The 19249-nt window shown below is 34.4% G+C and overlaps 2 protein-coding genes across 2 annotated transcripts in view; both read right to left on the reverse strand.

Moving 5' to 3' along the window:
• LOC120347947 (1-phosphatidylinositol 3-phosphate 5-kinase-like) overlaps nt 1-13069 on the reverse strand; it is a 47995-nt gene extending 34926 nt beyond the window's left edge. The window contains exons 1-8 of the mRNA XM_078117793.1: nt 11076-13069; nt 10202-10290; nt 9570-9710; nt 9144-9360; nt 7543-7700; nt 6863-6942; nt 5346-5493; nt 2170-2336 (exon numbers count right to left, since the gene is read on the reverse strand). Coding sequence (XP_077973919.1) covers nt 2170-2336; nt 5346-5493; nt 6863-6942; nt 7543-7700; nt 9144-9360; nt 9570-9710; nt 10202-10290; nt 11076-11202 — 1127 coding nt within the window. The 5' untranslated portion in view covers nt 11203-13069. The remainder of the gene's footprint in view (nt 1-2169; nt 2337-5345; nt 5494-6862; nt 6943-7542; nt 7701-9143; nt 9361-9569; nt 9711-10201; nt 10291-11075) is intronic.
• A 151-nt stretch (nt 13070-13220) lies between these two features.
• On the reverse strand, nt 13221-17764 carry LOC120347945 (uncharacterized). The gene has a single exon (XM_078117794.1). The coding sequence runs from the start codon at nt 16587-16589 to the stop codon at nt 13659-13661; it is 2931 nt and encodes a 976-aa protein (XP_077973920.1). The 5' UTR covers nt 16590-17764; the 3' UTR covers nt 13221-13658.
• Nucleotides 17765-19249: the final 1485 nt, after the last annotated feature.

Here is a 19249-nt window from a genome sequence, read left to right on the forward strand (position 1 = left end):
ATTGAGGAAAAGAGTGGGACATTTGAACTCGGGAGTCGCAGAACTCGGGAGTCAACAACATCAATCAGAACGAAGACGCAGAACGAAGGCGCAGAACGAAGTCGCAGAACGAAGACTCAGAACAAAGACGCAGAACAAAGACGCAGAACGGAGACGCAGAACGAAGACGCAGAACGAAGACGCTGAACGAAGACGCAGAACGAAGGCGCAGAACGAAGACGAGGAAATTGGAAAACGAAAACAAATAACATCGAAAATGTTCAAGCGAATTTTTCAAAAGAAAAAGGAACCATTGAGTCGCGATGAGATGAAATTGAGGAAAAGAGTGAGACATTTGAAACTCGCGAGTCAACAACATCAAGACGCAGAACGAAGGCGCAGAACGAAGGCGCATAGCGAAGGCGCAGAACGAAGTCGCAGAACGAAGGCGCAGAACGAAGACGCAGAACGAAGAGGAAATTGGAAAACGAAAACAAATAACATCGAAAATGTTCAAGCGAATTTTTAAAAAGAAAAAGGAACCATTGAGTCGCGATGAGATGAAATTGAGGAAAAGAGTGGGACATTTGAGGCGAAGTTAAAAAACAAAATGACGACGCAAACCAAGTTGATAAAGGAATTACATACAGAAGCGAATCAACTCCAATCAGAATTACCCAAATTAAAGTAAGAGTTAAAAAAGGCCGAAATTGACACAAGTAAGACGCAGAACGAAAACGCAGAACGAAGACGCAGAACGAAGGCGCAGAACGAAGGCGCAGAACGAAGACGCAGAACGAAGACGCAGAACGAAGGCGCAGAACGAAGGCGCAGAACGAACCCGCAGAACGAAGACGCAGAACGAAGACGCAGAACGAAAACGCAGAACGAAGACGCAGAACGAAGACGCAGAACGAAGACGCAGAACGAAGGCGCAGAACGAAGGCGCAGAACGAAGACGCAGAACGAAAACGCAGAACGAAAACGCAGAACGAAGACGCAGAACGAAGACGCAGAACGAAGACGCAGAACGAAGGCGCAGAACGAAGACGCAGAACGAAGACGCAGAACGAAGACGCACAACGAAGACGCAGAACGAAGATGCAGAACGAAGACGAGGAAATTGGAAAACGAAAACAAATAACATCGAAAATGTTCAAGCGAATTTTTCAAAAGAAAAAGGAACCAAAAAGGACGCAGAACAAAGACGCAGAACGAAGACGCAGAACGAAGACGCAGAACGAAGACGCAGAACGAAGACGCGGAACGAAGACGAGGAAATTGGAAAACGAAAACAAATAATATCGAAAATGTTCAAGCGAATTTTTCAAAAGAAAAAGGAACCAAAAAGGACGCAGAATGAAGACGCAGAACGAAGACGCAGAACGAAGACGCACAACGAAGACGCACAACGATAGTGATATAGTTTCTAATTGAGTTGTATATCCGAGGCTAATTATACTATTTTATTGGTTTTGTGTCTTCTAGCTTAATTTAAGTGCTGTTGTTGGGCTGGAGACACAAATATATTGTAACCTCACATACATACAATACACGCATGCATACACTACCGTGCATAGAGAGAATATTCACTGTGTTACACTGCCATTTATTTACTGTGGAACTTTTAACCTGATTGTGGAATTTTACTGGACTGTGACTTGTATATGCTGTAAATATACCTTCATTACAAGTTCTTTCATACAAGTTGGATGTGTTTATGTGTGCGTTACTACTGTGTCGAGAGTTAGCTACGGAAGTAGATTGACAAGACAGCCCAATAAGCAGAAATAGGACCTGTAGAACCTCTAACTCTACAATCTTTTTAAAACAACAAACACGTCTTTCGCTCCGAACAAGGCCTGTACATGCGCCACCGATATCTAATGATACGCAAGAAGTTAATATTTAGAGAAGTACTGGAATCCTTCTGGTTCATCACTGTCTACCAAATTTATTATACCTTGGGTAAGGAAGCTAATACAAGATTTGAACTCGAGATGTGTTACTTGCGATGCCAAAACAGATGAGTCTGATATCGCTAGGCCATCATGCCTGAAATCTTTTCAAATGATTTTCAATTTGATTTAACTAAATTCTGTGAACAAGCCAATTACCGGTACCAAACAACCAATATGTGACGACTTTTAAACAATGCAGTAGTACAGATAGGAAAAATTTAATCGTTACCTAAATCTGTGATCTCGAAATTCCATGCCTTGTTTTTCATCGTTAATTTTTCTCCAAAGTGAATGCAATTGACTTGAATCTTTTACTAAATCGTTTGTAACGTCTGTTTCAAGAATTGTTGAAGTTGACATATCCGGTGTTGCATCAAATATATACACAGGGGGTTTCTAAAATAATACAACACCTGTCATAAGGAGAAAGGAAAACTCGAATAATATAAAATAATTCAGGGTGGTTAGAATATATTTTTCATGTATGAAAAACTGTATATTTGAACCTGGCAGGAGAGTAGTCAGGAATTTTCAAAGGGGGGAGGGCTTTCTAAAATTTCTAATTGTCAAGCTGGACCGTAACAGCTAGCAAAGCGGGTTTTCAGGCAGGAGTCTTAAAGGGATAAAGGGCGTTCCAAGCTACGAAAAATTGATATATATGATACAGAAAAATGCTTTTTGTTTTTTTACATTTTAAAAGGGGGGAGATTCTGACCCGCATTTTTGTTATCAACTCTGCCATGGTTCAGAAAAAGAACAAAAATTTGGGAAATTTGCCAACTTCAAATGATATTTAAAGATACAGTAGTGAGTTATTATCAATGATTGGAAACAATGTGCTGTGGCTACTTCAATAATAATTCAAGAACGCACTGGACATCCATATTATATCTATACAATGACCAGTTATATGAAAATGTGCAGTTGCACTTAATTTATTAAAATGCTGATATGGAAGGTTCCTGAACAGAATGGATACTGCTTTGCAATATTTTCAGAAGAAGTAATGCTCATAATTATTGCACCAGTAATGTATGAATGAAGAATCAGTCTAAATTCACAAAATTAGTGTAATGTTCATCATTTTTGTGCTGTGTATTTTAAAAACTCAATCTATCATTGAACATGAATAACATTCATAAACCATCCAAATATTTTCGACAAATATTTATTTGATGCTGACTGTTCAATTAATTATAAAGCATTTTACATATTTGATCCGAACAATGCTACTGTTATTAGTAGTTACTAATGTATGCAATTGATCACATCTGAATTGAGGTGTTCGGCATATTGCACTCAATTCTAACAACCACTACACTGCTGTGTCCAAATCATCATTATTGAGGCTACTCAATATTACATACATACTCTGGATAGGATTTACAATTAGGGTTGCCACTTCTGGATACATTTTTTTTCGAATCGAATCTCGAATCAAAACTTTTCGAATCGAATCTTTCCGAATCTGATTCCATTAAGCTTTTTTTTTATTACATGCGTCAAAAAAGCTCAAATCTAGAAGAAAAAAATTTGAAAATGGAATAGGCTATATAGCAAGGATGATAAGGGTTTTTCAGTGAATAAGCCACACTTATTTTCATCATGATAAAAAAGATGTAGGTCATAGATATCACTAATAAATGCATTGATGAAAAACTTGCTGTTGCAACTTATCTGTGAGTCTTACAATACTGAGTTATTGTGTTATACTTGTATCGGGGCTGAGGCAATTTGATGGAATTCATATGAGAAAATAAGCAGGGAACAGTTGTACTGTTATGTCGTAAACACAGTAACAGCACTGCTTTTCCTTGTCCCACACCAGTATATGTGACCGTTGTATTTCCCTTCTTGTTATATTGAATTAAGGCCGGCCTTATTACCGATTCTTTATCTTCAAAATCTTAGTACAATATTTTATATTTATGCTAGCAGCATAGAGTAATACGACAAAAACATTCTAATTGCATCTGAATTACTATAAATGGGAAATGCTTACAAGAATATGATTGAAGACGATAAAATTAACCACGATTAAATTAAATTCGATAAAAACAATCGTTCATCCGACTACGATTGCGAACAAAAATTTCCATAAATATTAGAGAAAGTATTATTTGTGGCTAACAGCGTTATTGGCTAACTCGGGCTTCATTATTAATGTGGACTACGTATAATTTCGTAATTCATAAAGTCCAAATGTGCATAATGAACGCCGCGCTGACGAGCGATAATTGGTTGCCGCTTTATCTCGATCGGACATGGTCGCTGGGGCTAAGACGACATTCGCACAGTATGCTCGGTCTGGTATGAAATCTGCCACGTGTTGATGTAAAACAGTGCACAAGTTGCCATTCCTCAAGTATTATTTACTCCCACCTGTCCGTTATGACATTTGCTCGAAATAATTCGAAATGTTTTATTCGCTTGTATCGCGCTAACAAAATTAAAAGTAAATACTACTTTTTTTTGTAACAGCTGAAAAAAGACGTGTATGTACTATTACATTATGTCCCCCTGATTTCGTTTACCGCCACTCGAGTGGAAGCCTGACAAACGCAAACAAAATAAATATATATTTTAGGATGAGAAACAAGATTGTCAATTAACATTGCCGGCCGATGAACTCATTCAGTAATAGTTCTCTTCAAATGTACGCAAAATATTGCTCTCAGAACAAAGTTTAAATTAAATTTCAATCAAAATTAAACATTATCTAGACGTCGGTGGCCGATTCTTTATCCAATCATGCCAGGGCGTACAATAACTTAGTCGCAGCGCAGGTGTGCTGTTGAAAATTTTCATCAAAATTGTCACGAATTTTCAGGTATACGATCCATTTAAATTCGCGCATAATGGAAACTTCGGCTATTTAGTGGAAAACTGAACTCGCAGTTTGCTGGTAATTACGCCACACATCATCTCGAGTGATGCGTAAAAGAGTGTGTTGTGTCGAACTTGAAACAAATGACGGCAGACAAGTAAAAAAGTCAATCACGAAAAATTCATTTTCATTTATCTACGTCCCGTAATTTGTTGCTATTTGGAGTGCCGCATAAACGCATTCGGCAGTTTTAACGCCACCGAAAACAACGATTAACAAATGTTCAATGTTTTTCTTTCGGTCCCGTAATTTGGTGTTATTTGGAGTGCCGCATGAACACACACTCTGGCAGATTTTAAGCCGCCGAAAACGACGATTTAACAAACGTTCAATGTTTTTTTTTTCGCTAAATCGCTCTCTTTTTCCGAATCGCGTAAATCTGATTCGAATCGATCCGGAAAAGATGCGATTCGAATCGATCCGATTCGTAAATCCAAAAGTGGCATCCCTATTTACAATCATTGAAAATAGCCTTCATTTGATTTACACAAGGGATGAAAATGAATAAAATATCATACCCTGCCTATTAATTCCCTTCCTGGTGATACAGCACTTGAATGTGGAAGAAATGCATCAAATCTTGAGAATCCTTGGTCATCTGAGATAGAAGGAAGATCGTACCGTAAAGTAGTTGATGGTTGAGTATTTCTTCTTAAACTATTATTGCTGTAAACAGAAAATTCATCTAAGGGTGTATTTTCAACAAAATAACGATGCAAAAATAAAGAAATATTCCAACAAAATAGGATAGAATTTTCAAAAGCAAGATTGGACAAGTAGAAACTAAGGAAAGACTTTTCCAGACCTCTATCTGATCATAATAGAGCTAATCTGAACAGCCATATTTTGCAACAAAATCGTAAAAAAATGGCAAATTTTACTGATCTCACTACGAAAATGGCAACCTTAAAAATAATTGATGGTAATTCTTGACGAAAGTGTTTTCTGTATACCACTGATATCAATTTTTTAAACTAACTAATAGGGACATTCCTTATGAGTATGTAAAAAAGTCAATTCTTTATTTGTGTGGAGTGTTTTCCTGAAATTTTTTAACTGCAATGCCAACAAAATTGGGCCAAGTGCCAGTTCAGATAATAAGCCTTTTCTTTGAGAGTGCATTACGTTTACCATATGAACGAATTGACCCATTTGTAGTGACTTTTAGAGTGATGGATTGATAATTCAACCTTTTGAACTTGAAAAAGTGTGAATTGACCTCATTATCACGTACAGCATGTTCTAGAATTGTTATCAGGTGATAACAAGATAAGATTAGGATATTAACACGAACAAAGTACTGGTTAATAAAAATCGACAAAGATAAGGTAATTATCACAAAATGATATATTATGTATAACCATAAAACGAAAAAAAACAAATATGCCTAACTTAGTATTCTGAATACATTCTCTTTTTGAATACGAAACATCAATTATATTCTGAAACGGGTCTGTTCCACAAGAGAAATCCTTCGAGACAATTTTAAACGTAGAAATTGAATTTGGTTATGCAGAATAACTGAGATAAACATTGTTTTAATTACGGTAGTATTCTTTATTTCATTCAGTCAGAACTTGACTAATTTTTTTGTCCATTATAAAATAATAAAAGCCCAAAAAAGAATTTCAAAAGAAAATATTTTAAATTATTCCTAAAATCGAGAATATTCAAATATAACCAATTTTAAATGTTGGAATCATTTGGACATCCCTGTTTAACGAATATTAATAATATTTCATGTCATATACAGTATTCAACTGAAAAAATTCTCCAACTGAAATACGTCACTCAGGGAACCCCTACAGTACTCAAATTTCACATTAGAAGCAAACTGACACCAGTACCAGACCAATAAATAAGTTTCATCACAATGTGACATTTTATCATTATTATTGTTCTTAACACCAGTGGGAATTGAGTCAGCGTATACTTGGAAAACATAGTTACAATTAAATTATCAACTTGTGGATATTACTCATCAAACACAGGTTAAATGCAAGGTTCTACCTCATTCATAGTAAGTACAGCTTACCTGTGGCTGTGTGAATGTAAAATATTCTGTGGATTTCCGCCCATTGAAATGTTATTTCCGAATGATAGGAGACTGTCGCTCTAAATGTAACATATAACTTATATATGGGGACGGCCAGAAAATTTACATCAATCATATTGAAGAATTTAAATTTTTCATAAATCAAAAATTGAAATTAGAGTTTCTTTGCGCAATAAGTGAAATTCGGCATAATAGCTTTGAAGCATAATGGATACATTTACATTATAAAAAATTAAAATAATTGTAAAGGCCAAATTTTAGAATACCAAATATGACGATATGGATGATATGATATAAAAAAATATGAATAGGTAAAAGTTGACAAAACAAAACAGAAGTGTATTTACTAATATGGAGGTAACTAATTTTGTCCGCCTACTTTACATCAAGTTGTTAAAAGGAACTTAAACATATGGGCAGAGGGTATATTCACTTAGCTAACACAGAAAGTCCCCAAACTTGTAATAGAACTAAAATAAGGAGAATCGGAATCAAATTATGGCCTAACCCTAACCTGGTACACCATAAAAGCGCCAAGAGCTACTGAGGCTAAAAACAATCAGAATATAGACTTGAGCTTTAGTAAACAACGATTGCCACGAAACTTGAAGCAGTTCACGCCAATACGATCAAGAAAACAGCTTAGAGGAAGTACTTACAGTTATTAATGAAGAATCAACTGCTGAATCCTCTGCAAGGCCATCTTTTGCTGGTGTAATGGAAGAACGTCCTACTGTATTGACTGCAGACTTTGGTGTGTTACCTTCAGCATACATCAAGACCAGCTTGCAACAATAAGTGCAAGATCGCAACATTCCTGAAGTAGGTCGAAGATGTTGGTAAAGAATATATATTATTATTAAAGGGATATGCAGAATCAAGATTTTGAGAATTTTATCGTAAGATTTGCATTTGAGGGTTCCAATCAGGGATGGTTGAAACAGGATAGCTTACTATTTAGAAGATATTGTAAAATAATATTATTGAATATGGAATATTCAGTTTATTCCAAATTGGGTCTTGTTCAACATATAACACAGAAGTACAATGTATATACAATGAGTTTTAACTTGAAAATACAACAGATAAGATTAAGATGAACAATGATTTGATTCATATTTTACAGTTTTCAAAATCAAGTTAAGGCACGCCTTGAGACTTTAAATGCTCAGAATGATCATTTTCCAAATGAAAAAATTCAGAATTATTTCTAAAGTCAAGTAATATTAAATATACCTAATTTTGATTGATTCGAATATTTGATATGTTTTGGAATTACCTGATTGCAAGGAAAGCATTCTACAAATTCAGTGAGATTAAATAACTGTTTTTTTTTCTTACAAAATTTGTAATATGATTGATTATTATAAATAATTATGCATGGAATATTTGTTAAATTCTACAAATTTGCTTCACCAAAATTTTGTCGAGAGTGATGATTTAAAAATTAAAATCTATCCTAATGATCAAAATGGAGAAAAAAACTAATGTCAGACAGAGTATGTGACATTCATAAGTTAGATATTAAACAAGTCACAAATTTGAGATTTAAACTCATGCCCCAATAATCATAGACGTCTATGTATGTGATGACTATAATCAATAGTTATAATCAATAGGTAAAAAAATATATGCAAATATGGGACATGAGTATGGATGTCATAAAAAATCAATAGCTATCCAAACATCAAAATGGGTCTCTGAAGTACTCCATCGAGATGATATAATAAACATAGTGCAATACAGCAATTTATAAATATCTGATATCTGATGATTTATGCCATTTCGCATGACAATGTACACTTACTATAGCAAAATATCCATTTAAATACTTGATAAATTAATAATATTATCCGAAAAAAGCAGAAATAGGTATTATCACAGAGTACGCAAAAGAAATTTTCCAATACCTCTCTAATCCTAAACTTTAGCAGTACTAACTAAATTAGTTAAATACACAGTTTAAATTGTTTTTATGCAACAAATTTATACATCATTCGCTCCGTATAAGGTTCTGCACAAGCAGCCACTCATATTCAAGTTGCTATTTTATTTGAAGGACCAGAATCTTTCGGGCTCGGCATTATCTACCCAATTTGTCCCCCCCAGGGATGAAATGGTAGTCATGGAATTTGAACTCGAGATTTTAACCTGCGGTTTTATCTTAGTTGGGACTAACGCTTTAACCGCTAGGCCACCAGCCCAAAGTGTTAATAGAAGCTATAAATAATCACAACTCCCGATTCCATAAATAACTAACCTGGATGTCCCATGATCTTGCCAGATATAAGTTGATTACAACATCGACTACAAAATATTTGACCACATATTCTACAATGATGTCGACGTCTGAAAGTTGTGAATTTCTCCCCACATTCGTAACATTCATGACACTGCTCATCGGGCATCCAATATTGTCGCAATTCAACAGCACTAGGTATAGGTGATGTATCACCAGTTGCATCACTATTTTCCAACTGTTAAATAGAAATAATGGTCTAAATCGTGGCCTCTAACTAAATTCCAGAGGCAATTTATACAGTAACTAGAGTCAGACATCAGAACTTGACAAAGTCGTGTTTTCTCAACATGGTTTGTCCGAAAATCTATGTCGCCACTTATCGCAAGATGTAACTTTATTATATGTGTGCTTTTTTATGAACTGTTCAACAGAAAATGAACTCACATCCCCATTTTCACTGCCTTGTGGTCCCTTCATTAATTTAGGAAAATCTTTCAGCATAGAAGATATAGAACGTAGTCTTAATTCTACCTCACTGCCAGGATCGCGAGGAAGAGATGCAGCTCGTATTCTTCTTTTTGTACCCTGAAATTGGAGGTAAATTAAAAATAGAGACCGGTACTCCTGCAGTATCTGAATCAAGATGGCGGACACCGGAACGTAGTATGAGTACCAGGTTAGGGTTAGGCCACAATTTCAGGTACATAAACTTCGGGAGTCACTTGGCTAGTCCCCGAACTCGTAATAAAACTGAAACAAGGCAAATTAGAATAAAATTATGGTCTAATTGCCATCTTGGTTCACATACTACGGGGGTACCAAAAAATATATATATTTTAGCACTAAATACTTGATTCTGTGCATGAGCACAAACCCATGATTTACGACTCAAAATTTATTTTGGTGGAAAAAGTACATACAAAATTTTACTTTGTTGTATTGTTAGGAAAACTATTTGTTAGTTACTTTTACTATTTTGCGAATCGTTCAGGAAGTAGATAAACCTAGACCACAGGAAGAGGTATTATGTTAGAAATGCATTTGATAATATTATATTATATACAGGCCCAACATACCTGCTTCGGTTTCTCTAAATCCAATACATTTGGGCGAACTGTTGTTTTTCCTTCCTTTCTTTCAGGTTTTTCTTTCAGAGATTTTTGATCTATATGATGAATATGATGAATAAGAAAATAAAAATATAGAATGAAGGGAAATTGAAAACCTTTGGACAGTTGGACAGTACGAGAAATAAACATAGCAATCAATTCAGGGACATCCAATATATTGAAAGTTGATAAGTGCTGGTACGATCAAATTGACAATATTTCAAATATTGATATTCTATAATGACCAAAAATTGAATTTAAATCATCTCTAAGAATTGATTTTAGTAATTAAGAATCAAATAGATTGCAGAAAAGATCTCAAATTATGTATTCAATCAAGTTATAATACAACAAATTGTTGTCTCAAATTTGACAGGAATATATCAATGAATTCGTGGATTGATTCCATCAATATTCCTGTAATATTTCATTGTAACTATTGGGTGAGTCGACAATGTAGGGCCAACACCAGGTATGAAATCGAACTTTCAGTTAAATCAGTAAAAAAAATTCTTCCCTTTTGGAAACATTTTTTTAAATTTCTGAAGCTAATTTCAATGCAAAGAATGTTTTGATATATTGATGTTCAAGTTTGATATGCCTATACAGGACTAAAAACATATATTTTAAAACGATAGATGGAATGGTATTATTTTATCTAGTAGCGACGAGTCAAAGTTTGGTAGACAAAAATTGGTATTCTTGTATGAGGGAACTGAAGACAAATCATTGGGGGGAACAAGACTCAAAATTTAGGCCAAGTTGGGAGCTAGAGCCTATAAGCATCCCTGTTTTCAATCCTATCCACACAAGCACTACAACATCATAAAACGATTGTCACCTTTTTTCAAACTGAAGAAATTGAAAACAAATGATAGAACGTTTGAAGAATTCTGTTGGTTTTCATCTTTTGGAGGACCAAAATATGTCAACTTCCCTGGATCCGATCCATCTTCAGAGGAACGCATCCTCCTTTTTATGATCCAGATAATTCAACTTATCATATCCTCTTTTATTATTAAATTCACTATAAAATCAGTGTTAATTTTCTAAACAAAAAATGAAAACAATTTATTCAGCGTCTTTTATTATGATTTTTATAAACATAGGACTGCAAACAAAAACACAAGCAAAATGTAAAATATGCAACAAACTCTGAAGTGATTTTTTCAACAATTAATGAAAGCATTTACTAGGATTAACTAAATATCACATTTTATCAATGAATAGAAAATAAGAAATACTGTAAAATATCACAGCTTAATATGGAGATAGTGACAACAAAAGTGTTTTTAACTAAGACCGGGAAGACGGAGCTAGGGCTTGAATGCTTGTTGATGCCGGAACCAAGCTTAACATAATTTATGAAACATGAGCCGAAGTATCAAAAATTTTAAGGGCTTCAGCTCCTAACCATTTAATTATAATTTTACTATATAATTTTCTAATAAAATTTTCATACCTAAAAAATATCAATGGCTATGAAATCAGAACCAAGCTCAGTATAAAAATGACGCTCCGATGAATATAATTTGGCTCCGAAGCTGTAACGCAGAGGCTGTTGTGATTTCAAATCACCTCTCCAGCGCTGCTAATTTGTGTATAATATCTTATGTGGCATGTAGGCAGAATTACAAGACTAAAGGGTCCCTTACTTAGATGTGAAAAGATAGGTTGGTTGTACTACAGGGTGTTAAAAAAGTTACGCAAAATTAAGGTAAAACCTTTTTATCATGGACTCATAGCACCGCTAAAAATGTAACTATTAAAAAACGTCAGTCGTAAATTGTTTAAATGGCATTTCACCATAATTCAATACTGTTCAAAGATGTCAGTCGTTAAATGTTTTAAAGAGGAATTTCATCTTAACTTCTGGTAACTTTGTGTTACTTTTTTACCACCCTGTATTGTATAGTATAAATATCATTAGTGGAAAATTTATTTCTGAAACAGCAATTTCCGATATAACTCATTTCGATTTTGTTTTATCAAAATATTTCGAGCATTCTATGTTCTATCATATTTATCACCCTTGTCAAATCATGATGAAATTATACCTCTTATTGAATTTTTGATTACAATTCCTGATATAATGGATATAACATAAGTGTTTGCACATATAATACAGTGTAAATAAATGATACAGTAAACAATACAAAATAGAGTTACATGGCAAAATAGGATGATGATAATAAACAAGGTCTCATTAAATATATTTACTTGGAAGCAAGCATCAACCAAGTGTTAAAATACAATTTATTAAGGAAAAAACAGTAGTGGCAAGAGTAGTATCGAAGTCACATTTTCACAATTTCATTCCGAAAATTTAGTGTATCATCTCATTGCAATATATCAGCAAATTATAATCCTATACATAATGTTACCATTAAATTCAGAAAATACTTTTTACAAATATACAAGTGTGACATCAACCCTACTTAACCCAGGTCAAAAGTTGACTTTAATGCAATAAACAACCCACCAGGGCTTAAACTTGAGATCCCTAAGAGGACTTAAACCTGAGATCTATAAGATTATAACATAGCAATCATGCTCACAAAGTATGTGTATGTTGACAATGAAGAATTTAATGGTTGAAGGTATGATGTACAGTTTAATGACATTATCGATCAATTCACAGACATCAACAGGAAATAAGAAAAAAGAAGAAACAAAGAGCAGGTAGTTTATCAGAGAAGAAAGTTGGCAACAACACAAAGAAACTGTCAGTCTGGAGCGTTCATAACACCTCCGGGAATAAATTAATTACTGTTTTATTAGCGGAAGACTGAGAATATCATAAAGATCGTATATGACCTTCATAATGTTGGGATGAATATAGCACCATTGCATACCTTGCAGTTCATAAATGCCTTTGGCAATTGAAGAATGTATTAAATCAGCTGACACGAAAACTATTGCCGCAGTCAATTTCATATGCAATATTTCAAACTGTTATTGAAAGATTGCAATGAAATATGGAATTGTTGGTGTAATGCACAAGATATATGCATGTTTGGGTTGTGGCTTGCAATCTACATCCAGCAGCGGTATAACCACTAGTCATCACTAGGGCTGGGTATACCAAATTGAATTAGAAATTCTCGAATTGAAACGAACAAGAATTTTGAATTGCCGCCATCTTGTTTTTTTGTCCGTCGAGGTGAATCCCTTCATTAATTTATTGAAGCTTTTTCGTAATCAAGGGACTGGTCTATACAAAATGAGCTATCTAGAATTTCCAAACATCATTGAAGAAATAGGTAAACTGCAAACATAGCAGAAAACATTAATACTATGAGATTTGATAATAAGTAAACATGAGAACAATTAACGAAAAATTCAATACTGAAAAGAGATCCTCCATTTTCAATAGCTTTATGACGTCATAATCCAAAAATTGAAGTATCACAAATGAGAAAAATTATCGACGTCTTCGGTTTGGTCTTATTATGTATGTAAAATCATCAGTTTCAATAATATCTGCACTGTTAGCCCTTGATGTGAGAAAAACTTGACGAGCAGCTGCATGTCTCGGGATTTGCCCTTCATCTGGGGAAGGAGATCCTGGTGAATTGCACTGATTAAGAAGCAAGGACTTAGGTGGTGACATTCTTGCTGGAAGGCTTACTTTTCTTGGATTGTTGTCCATTCCAAAATGATGTCTGATGCCGCGATGTCGACTGACTGAGTTGTCGAAAACCTGTCCAATTATTTCTTTTGACTTAGATTCATTAGGAGCTTTGAGCTTTTCCTTGACGTCAAATGACTGATTATCAGTATTCGATTTTCCGTAAAAACTTGCGTTTGCTGTGACATTATCTTTTTCACCACACACCGGTACATCAATACACACTCTTTCCAAACAAGGAACATGGTGAAGATAATTAACAACTTTTTTCTTACCGTTGGTAACTTTACTACTGACAACATTGCCATAACTACATGTTTGGGTAGATGCATCCAAAGACTTTAATCTTTTAAGTTGTACAGGTTCAGTTTGTGTATCAATGTTTTTGGCTATGCATCTTCTTGGCCGATGACGAACAGGGTTGAGAATGTCTTCAGTATCGATTACTTTCGTAGGCGAAAATTTAATCGGAGGTTTTTGAGAAGTTGGAAAAGAAGGCATGTTTTTGATAAAAGGTGGAGATCTTTTTATACGTTGGCATTTACAAGATGGAGACAAAGAAGTGAATGATTGGGAATTCCCATTATCAAATTCATCTGACAAAGGAGAAGGAGTACTTTTATTCTCTCTCATTATCAGTTCTAATCTTTCATGTAGTTGAACTGCAAATGTTGCCACATCATTGATCGGAGATTTTTTAAGATTCATGCTTTTTAAAGCTTTTTCCAAGATATCAGCCGACGGTATAATATTGACTTTTTCCACATAATTCGATCCAACAAAAGGAGGTTGATTCGTAATTGTGTCCGAATTCACTTCTAAAGATTCATTAGATTGATTCACTTTTGACTTGGATGATGATTTTTCCCATTCACCAACAGCTTTTACATTACTATTTCCATTGGTAAGTGTATTATCCATAGACATTTTCACACCCTCAAATTGAAATTCTTCTGAAGACGCAGACATTTGTTTCTGTAATTTCATTCTACTTCTACCTCCAGTTTGATGTTGTTCACCGCGAGTTTTTGGAAAAGGAAAACCGTCAGTGCTGTCCATGAAGGCAACAGGACTACTTTCAATGCTCACTTTCGACATATCATAAGCCATATCTGAATGCATTGACATGGATCTTGAACTTTCCATGCTAGAAGATGAGCCTTGTCTACTTAACGGCATTCCGAAAAGAGGACTAGTGCCATTACTTGGAGAAAATCCATCGATTCGTCTGCCAAATTTTTCCTCTTTTGAATGTCGATGTCTCCCACTACTGAACATCATTCGATTAATCACATCTCTGACATTGCCAGATGAAGTTCCCTTAGTTTCAGAATATTCACAATTAAAAGATTCACGTGAAGTACTATATTGAAAATTGAACAAGCTTTTCTGTTTCAGCTCATTTTCCAATCTTTCAGCCCATTGTTTCATTATTTCTTCTCTTTCCTTTGCTGGTCCTTTTTCTGCGACCAATTCGGATTCTTGGTGGCGTATATCTTTCAATTTTGTCTTGACTTCTTGAATCCAGTCTGATTTGGTGTGCACAAATGAATCTGTTTGTTTTTCTAATTCTCCATCAGTCAACATTTGATTTAATTCAGGGATGATATCACTAAAAGGAGGTCTTTCAGATGCGTCAGCTTGCCAACACATTTGCATCAAATTAGAGAGCCTTTCTGGACAAGTTGTAGGAATTAACGGTCTCTCTTTTTTTTCTACAACATTCCATGCCACTTGAAAACCCTGTAAGCCTTTGAATGGAACTTCTTTGGTCAGTAGTTCCCATAAAACAACAGCAAATGAATATACGTCACAAGTTTCTGATGTTGGTAGTCCTTGAATTAATTCAGGTGCCATCCAAGGATAGGTTCCGGTAATCGTCATTACTGTTGTTTCATCAAACACTCTGCTTGCACCAAAATCACATATTTTTAAAGAGAAATCTTGACAAATCAAAACATTTTTTGATTTGAGATCTCTGTGCACAACTTGAATTGGTGCTTCTTCATGTAAATAATTCATACCCAATGCAACATCTCCAGCCCATGACAGCATCTGTACAAATTCCAACTGCTCACTTTTAGGTGAAGCAAGGAAGCAATACAAGCTTCCATAAGGTGCATATTCAGTGACAAGACAATAGTTTGGGACTTCACAGCAAGCTCCATAAAATTGAATTATATTTCTATGACTCAATGTACTTAATATTTTAACTTCTTCATCCATTCGATTCAATGTCTTGACAGCTATATCCTTCCCCCCTTGTGATTTCCATTTTGCTTTATATACTGTTCCAAAACTTCCTTCCCCACAACAGTCACCAAGTTCTATATCTTCAAATGGTATTTTCACATAAGCTGGAGAAAAATCAGGGGCTGGTGAATCTTCCCCTTTAGCCTTCGTTTTACCATTACATGTGCCTGATGTTGTTGGGTCTGAAAGTCGCCTAGCTTCAGATGCACCTTCTTCAGATTGGGGAAGTGATTTACTATTGTTAGTATCGAATGCAACAGTTGGTAAGTTATCACGAATACTTCTACGAGTGCTCATTTTATTTAAATCTTTTGAGAAACTGAGATATAGAAGAGAGAGAAGAAAGAATAAGAAATTAGAGAAAAAGATGGTAAAACTAGATGGCGCATCATAGAAGAAAAACAGAAAAAGCATACCAGCAGATGAAAAGATACAGAAACAGATGCGCCAAATTAGGTAGCGGATTGGCATGCAAACAAATGTCCAAAAATTTGTTTAGAGTAACGGAGCATAAACTGTCAGCAATTATTTACAAGAGCCTATCAAAAGATACAAAGATTGAATCTGATGCATGAAATTCTGAAAGCAAATTTGTCATACAATTCGGTGTGTATGTAATTGAGCAGGAAAATAATATTTGAGCAGCTCAGATCGATATGATGGGGAAAACATCTACAAGGAAATGAATTAATTCCACATAATTGAAGCCAGTGCCATGCCAATGTGATTTAAAATTCGGATGAATACAGCAAAATCTGCCAATGTAGCAACGAATCTGATGTATGAAATTCTGAAACAAATTTTGTCATACAATTCAGTCTGTACGTAATTGCGCAGAAAACTAATATTTGAGCAGCTCAGATCAATATGACGGAGAACCCATCTACAAGGAAATAAATTAATTTCCCATAATTGAAGCCAGTGCCATGCCAATGTAGTGGTTTATATTCGGTTGAATACAGCAAAATCTGCCAATGTAGCAACGAAGATTTGGAACAACAGAGAATAATATGTCAAAAATAAATCACAATAGCATGTGTGCAGATGTAAAGATTGTATGATAAGTGAAGAATCTTTGGGTTCATGCCATGCAACCCAAGGTAAATTTTCCACAATCAGACAAAAGACTGATATGCTCAAATTCTGTCACTAGGGAAATGAATATTTAAAGATAAATACCATGCTTTGACAATATTTCACAAACTCCTGAACTCCCTGTAGCACAACAAAATCTTCGACTATCGCGAAGCAAAATGAGTAAACTCATTGTGAGAAAAGACAAATAAAAAAAACTAAGTCTGCAGCTGTCAAGTACAAAATAGACAATCAGAGTAAATAGCTGAATCAAGTTTACCATTCTTACATTGCGTTTGCCAAATAAAAGGCTAAAAGCATCAAGACGATTAATAAACAGTACAGAAGAAAGCTTTAAAATTACCATTATTGCGATCATTACATACAGGCATATTCTACAGATAGTACAAGCAGGCTAAGATACCGTAATAACTGAATAAACAATTTCACTATCGTATCCCATAATATCAAAGTTAGGGCTCCTAAAATATCAGATAATGACATGAATGATGTGACGATCTACAATCAGCAGCATTAAATAATGTGCACAGTCATACCGGTATACTGTATAGCCTAAGCCTAGTATAATACCTGAACACACTGACTGACTGACACACGTATATTATTCAGTAGTCTACTGGTATAGCCTACTAAATTTAGAAATATACCGGTACCTAAGGCAGATTTCTATTGACAGAATGACCTTCCGGTATTTTTTTTTTTTTAGTTACATAAAAAACATAAATGACAATTAGCAAATGAATAATTCACACTATTGGTAGTAAATTAATTTAAAACAATTTTATTTTACATCTATCATAAACATCGGCATAATATATTCAATATATTAACATAGCTGTTATCAATTCTATTTCTTTCTAAATTACCTGTGTTTTAACCCCCTTTTAATTTTTTCTTTCACCCTTGTTACATCTGGAGTAACTCCTTGAAATATAACATTATTTCGTTCCATCCATACTTTAAATCTAACAGTAGACAGGAGCCATATCAAAGCTTCTATTTGAGAAGAAGTAGCATTTTGATACTCACAATTCGTCATAGAGCTTGCCAAATTCTCCTACGATCGCCCGAAATGGCATCGGCGTCGACGATAAAGAACTGACGGGTCTCAAACTATTGATGACTTCAGCATCTGTATGCCCTGCATTGTGTAGTACCGACTTTAATATATTATTTACTATGCCAAGACTTAAACACGATGCTTACTTTAATTATTTTTGTTTTCCAATAGACTTATATGTTTACAATCTTTTGTAAAATTATCTTAAATGTTTATTGACTGTTGTATTGTTTCTCTTTAAAATTGCATTTCTATAAATGAGATTTATTCGAAAAGTTTACTCCAAAATTATTCAATCAGATTTTATACATCATTCGATTATTGCATTGCTTGCATAGCTACATTATTTTATTTACATGTTGAAAATAACAAGATTGAAATCTTCTTGAATGTCCAATTTTCTCTAAAATGACCTAGCCATACTCTGTCTAGGATTGATATTTGTAATATTAAATGTTTCATTAGATTTTTAATTTATTTTTATTTATTTATTTTTACTCCATGAGGCTGTCCAAAATCGAATAATTGTTCGATTCGAATCGTATAATTTGTCGAAACGAATATCCTCCAAAAATCCTATTTCGATATTGTAATAACGTATTATGCTGTTACATTTAAAATGATGATATTTTGTATAACTATGTTTCCAGAGTTATCAATGGAGTATGGAAATCACATGCCTCCCTAAAATATGAGTGTTGAAAGTTGAAAATTACAGAGACTCCCAATACCTTATTTACTCAATTCTTATATATTCAGTTTCAATAGGGCATGTGTGGCCTGTATATACTCTTTTAACCCTGTTATCACTAGTCTAAATTTGTGCAATTTTTTAATAAACATTAATATAAATAAAACTGTTGCCCAAAAATTTCAAAAATGTAGCTAGTTTGATGATGATAATATCCCTAGATGAACCTATTGTTACTGTACCAGCCATCAAAATGCAAGAGTGCAGTTATTTGTCTTGTTATTA

The sequence above is a fragment of the Styela clava genome, chromosome 11 (genome assembly GCF_964204865.1).
Source record: "Styela clava chromosome 11, kaStyClav1.hap1.2, whole genome shotgun sequence".
Classification (NCBI taxonomy): Eukaryota; Metazoa; Chordata; class Ascidiacea; order Stolidobranchia; family Styelidae; genus Styela; species Styela clava.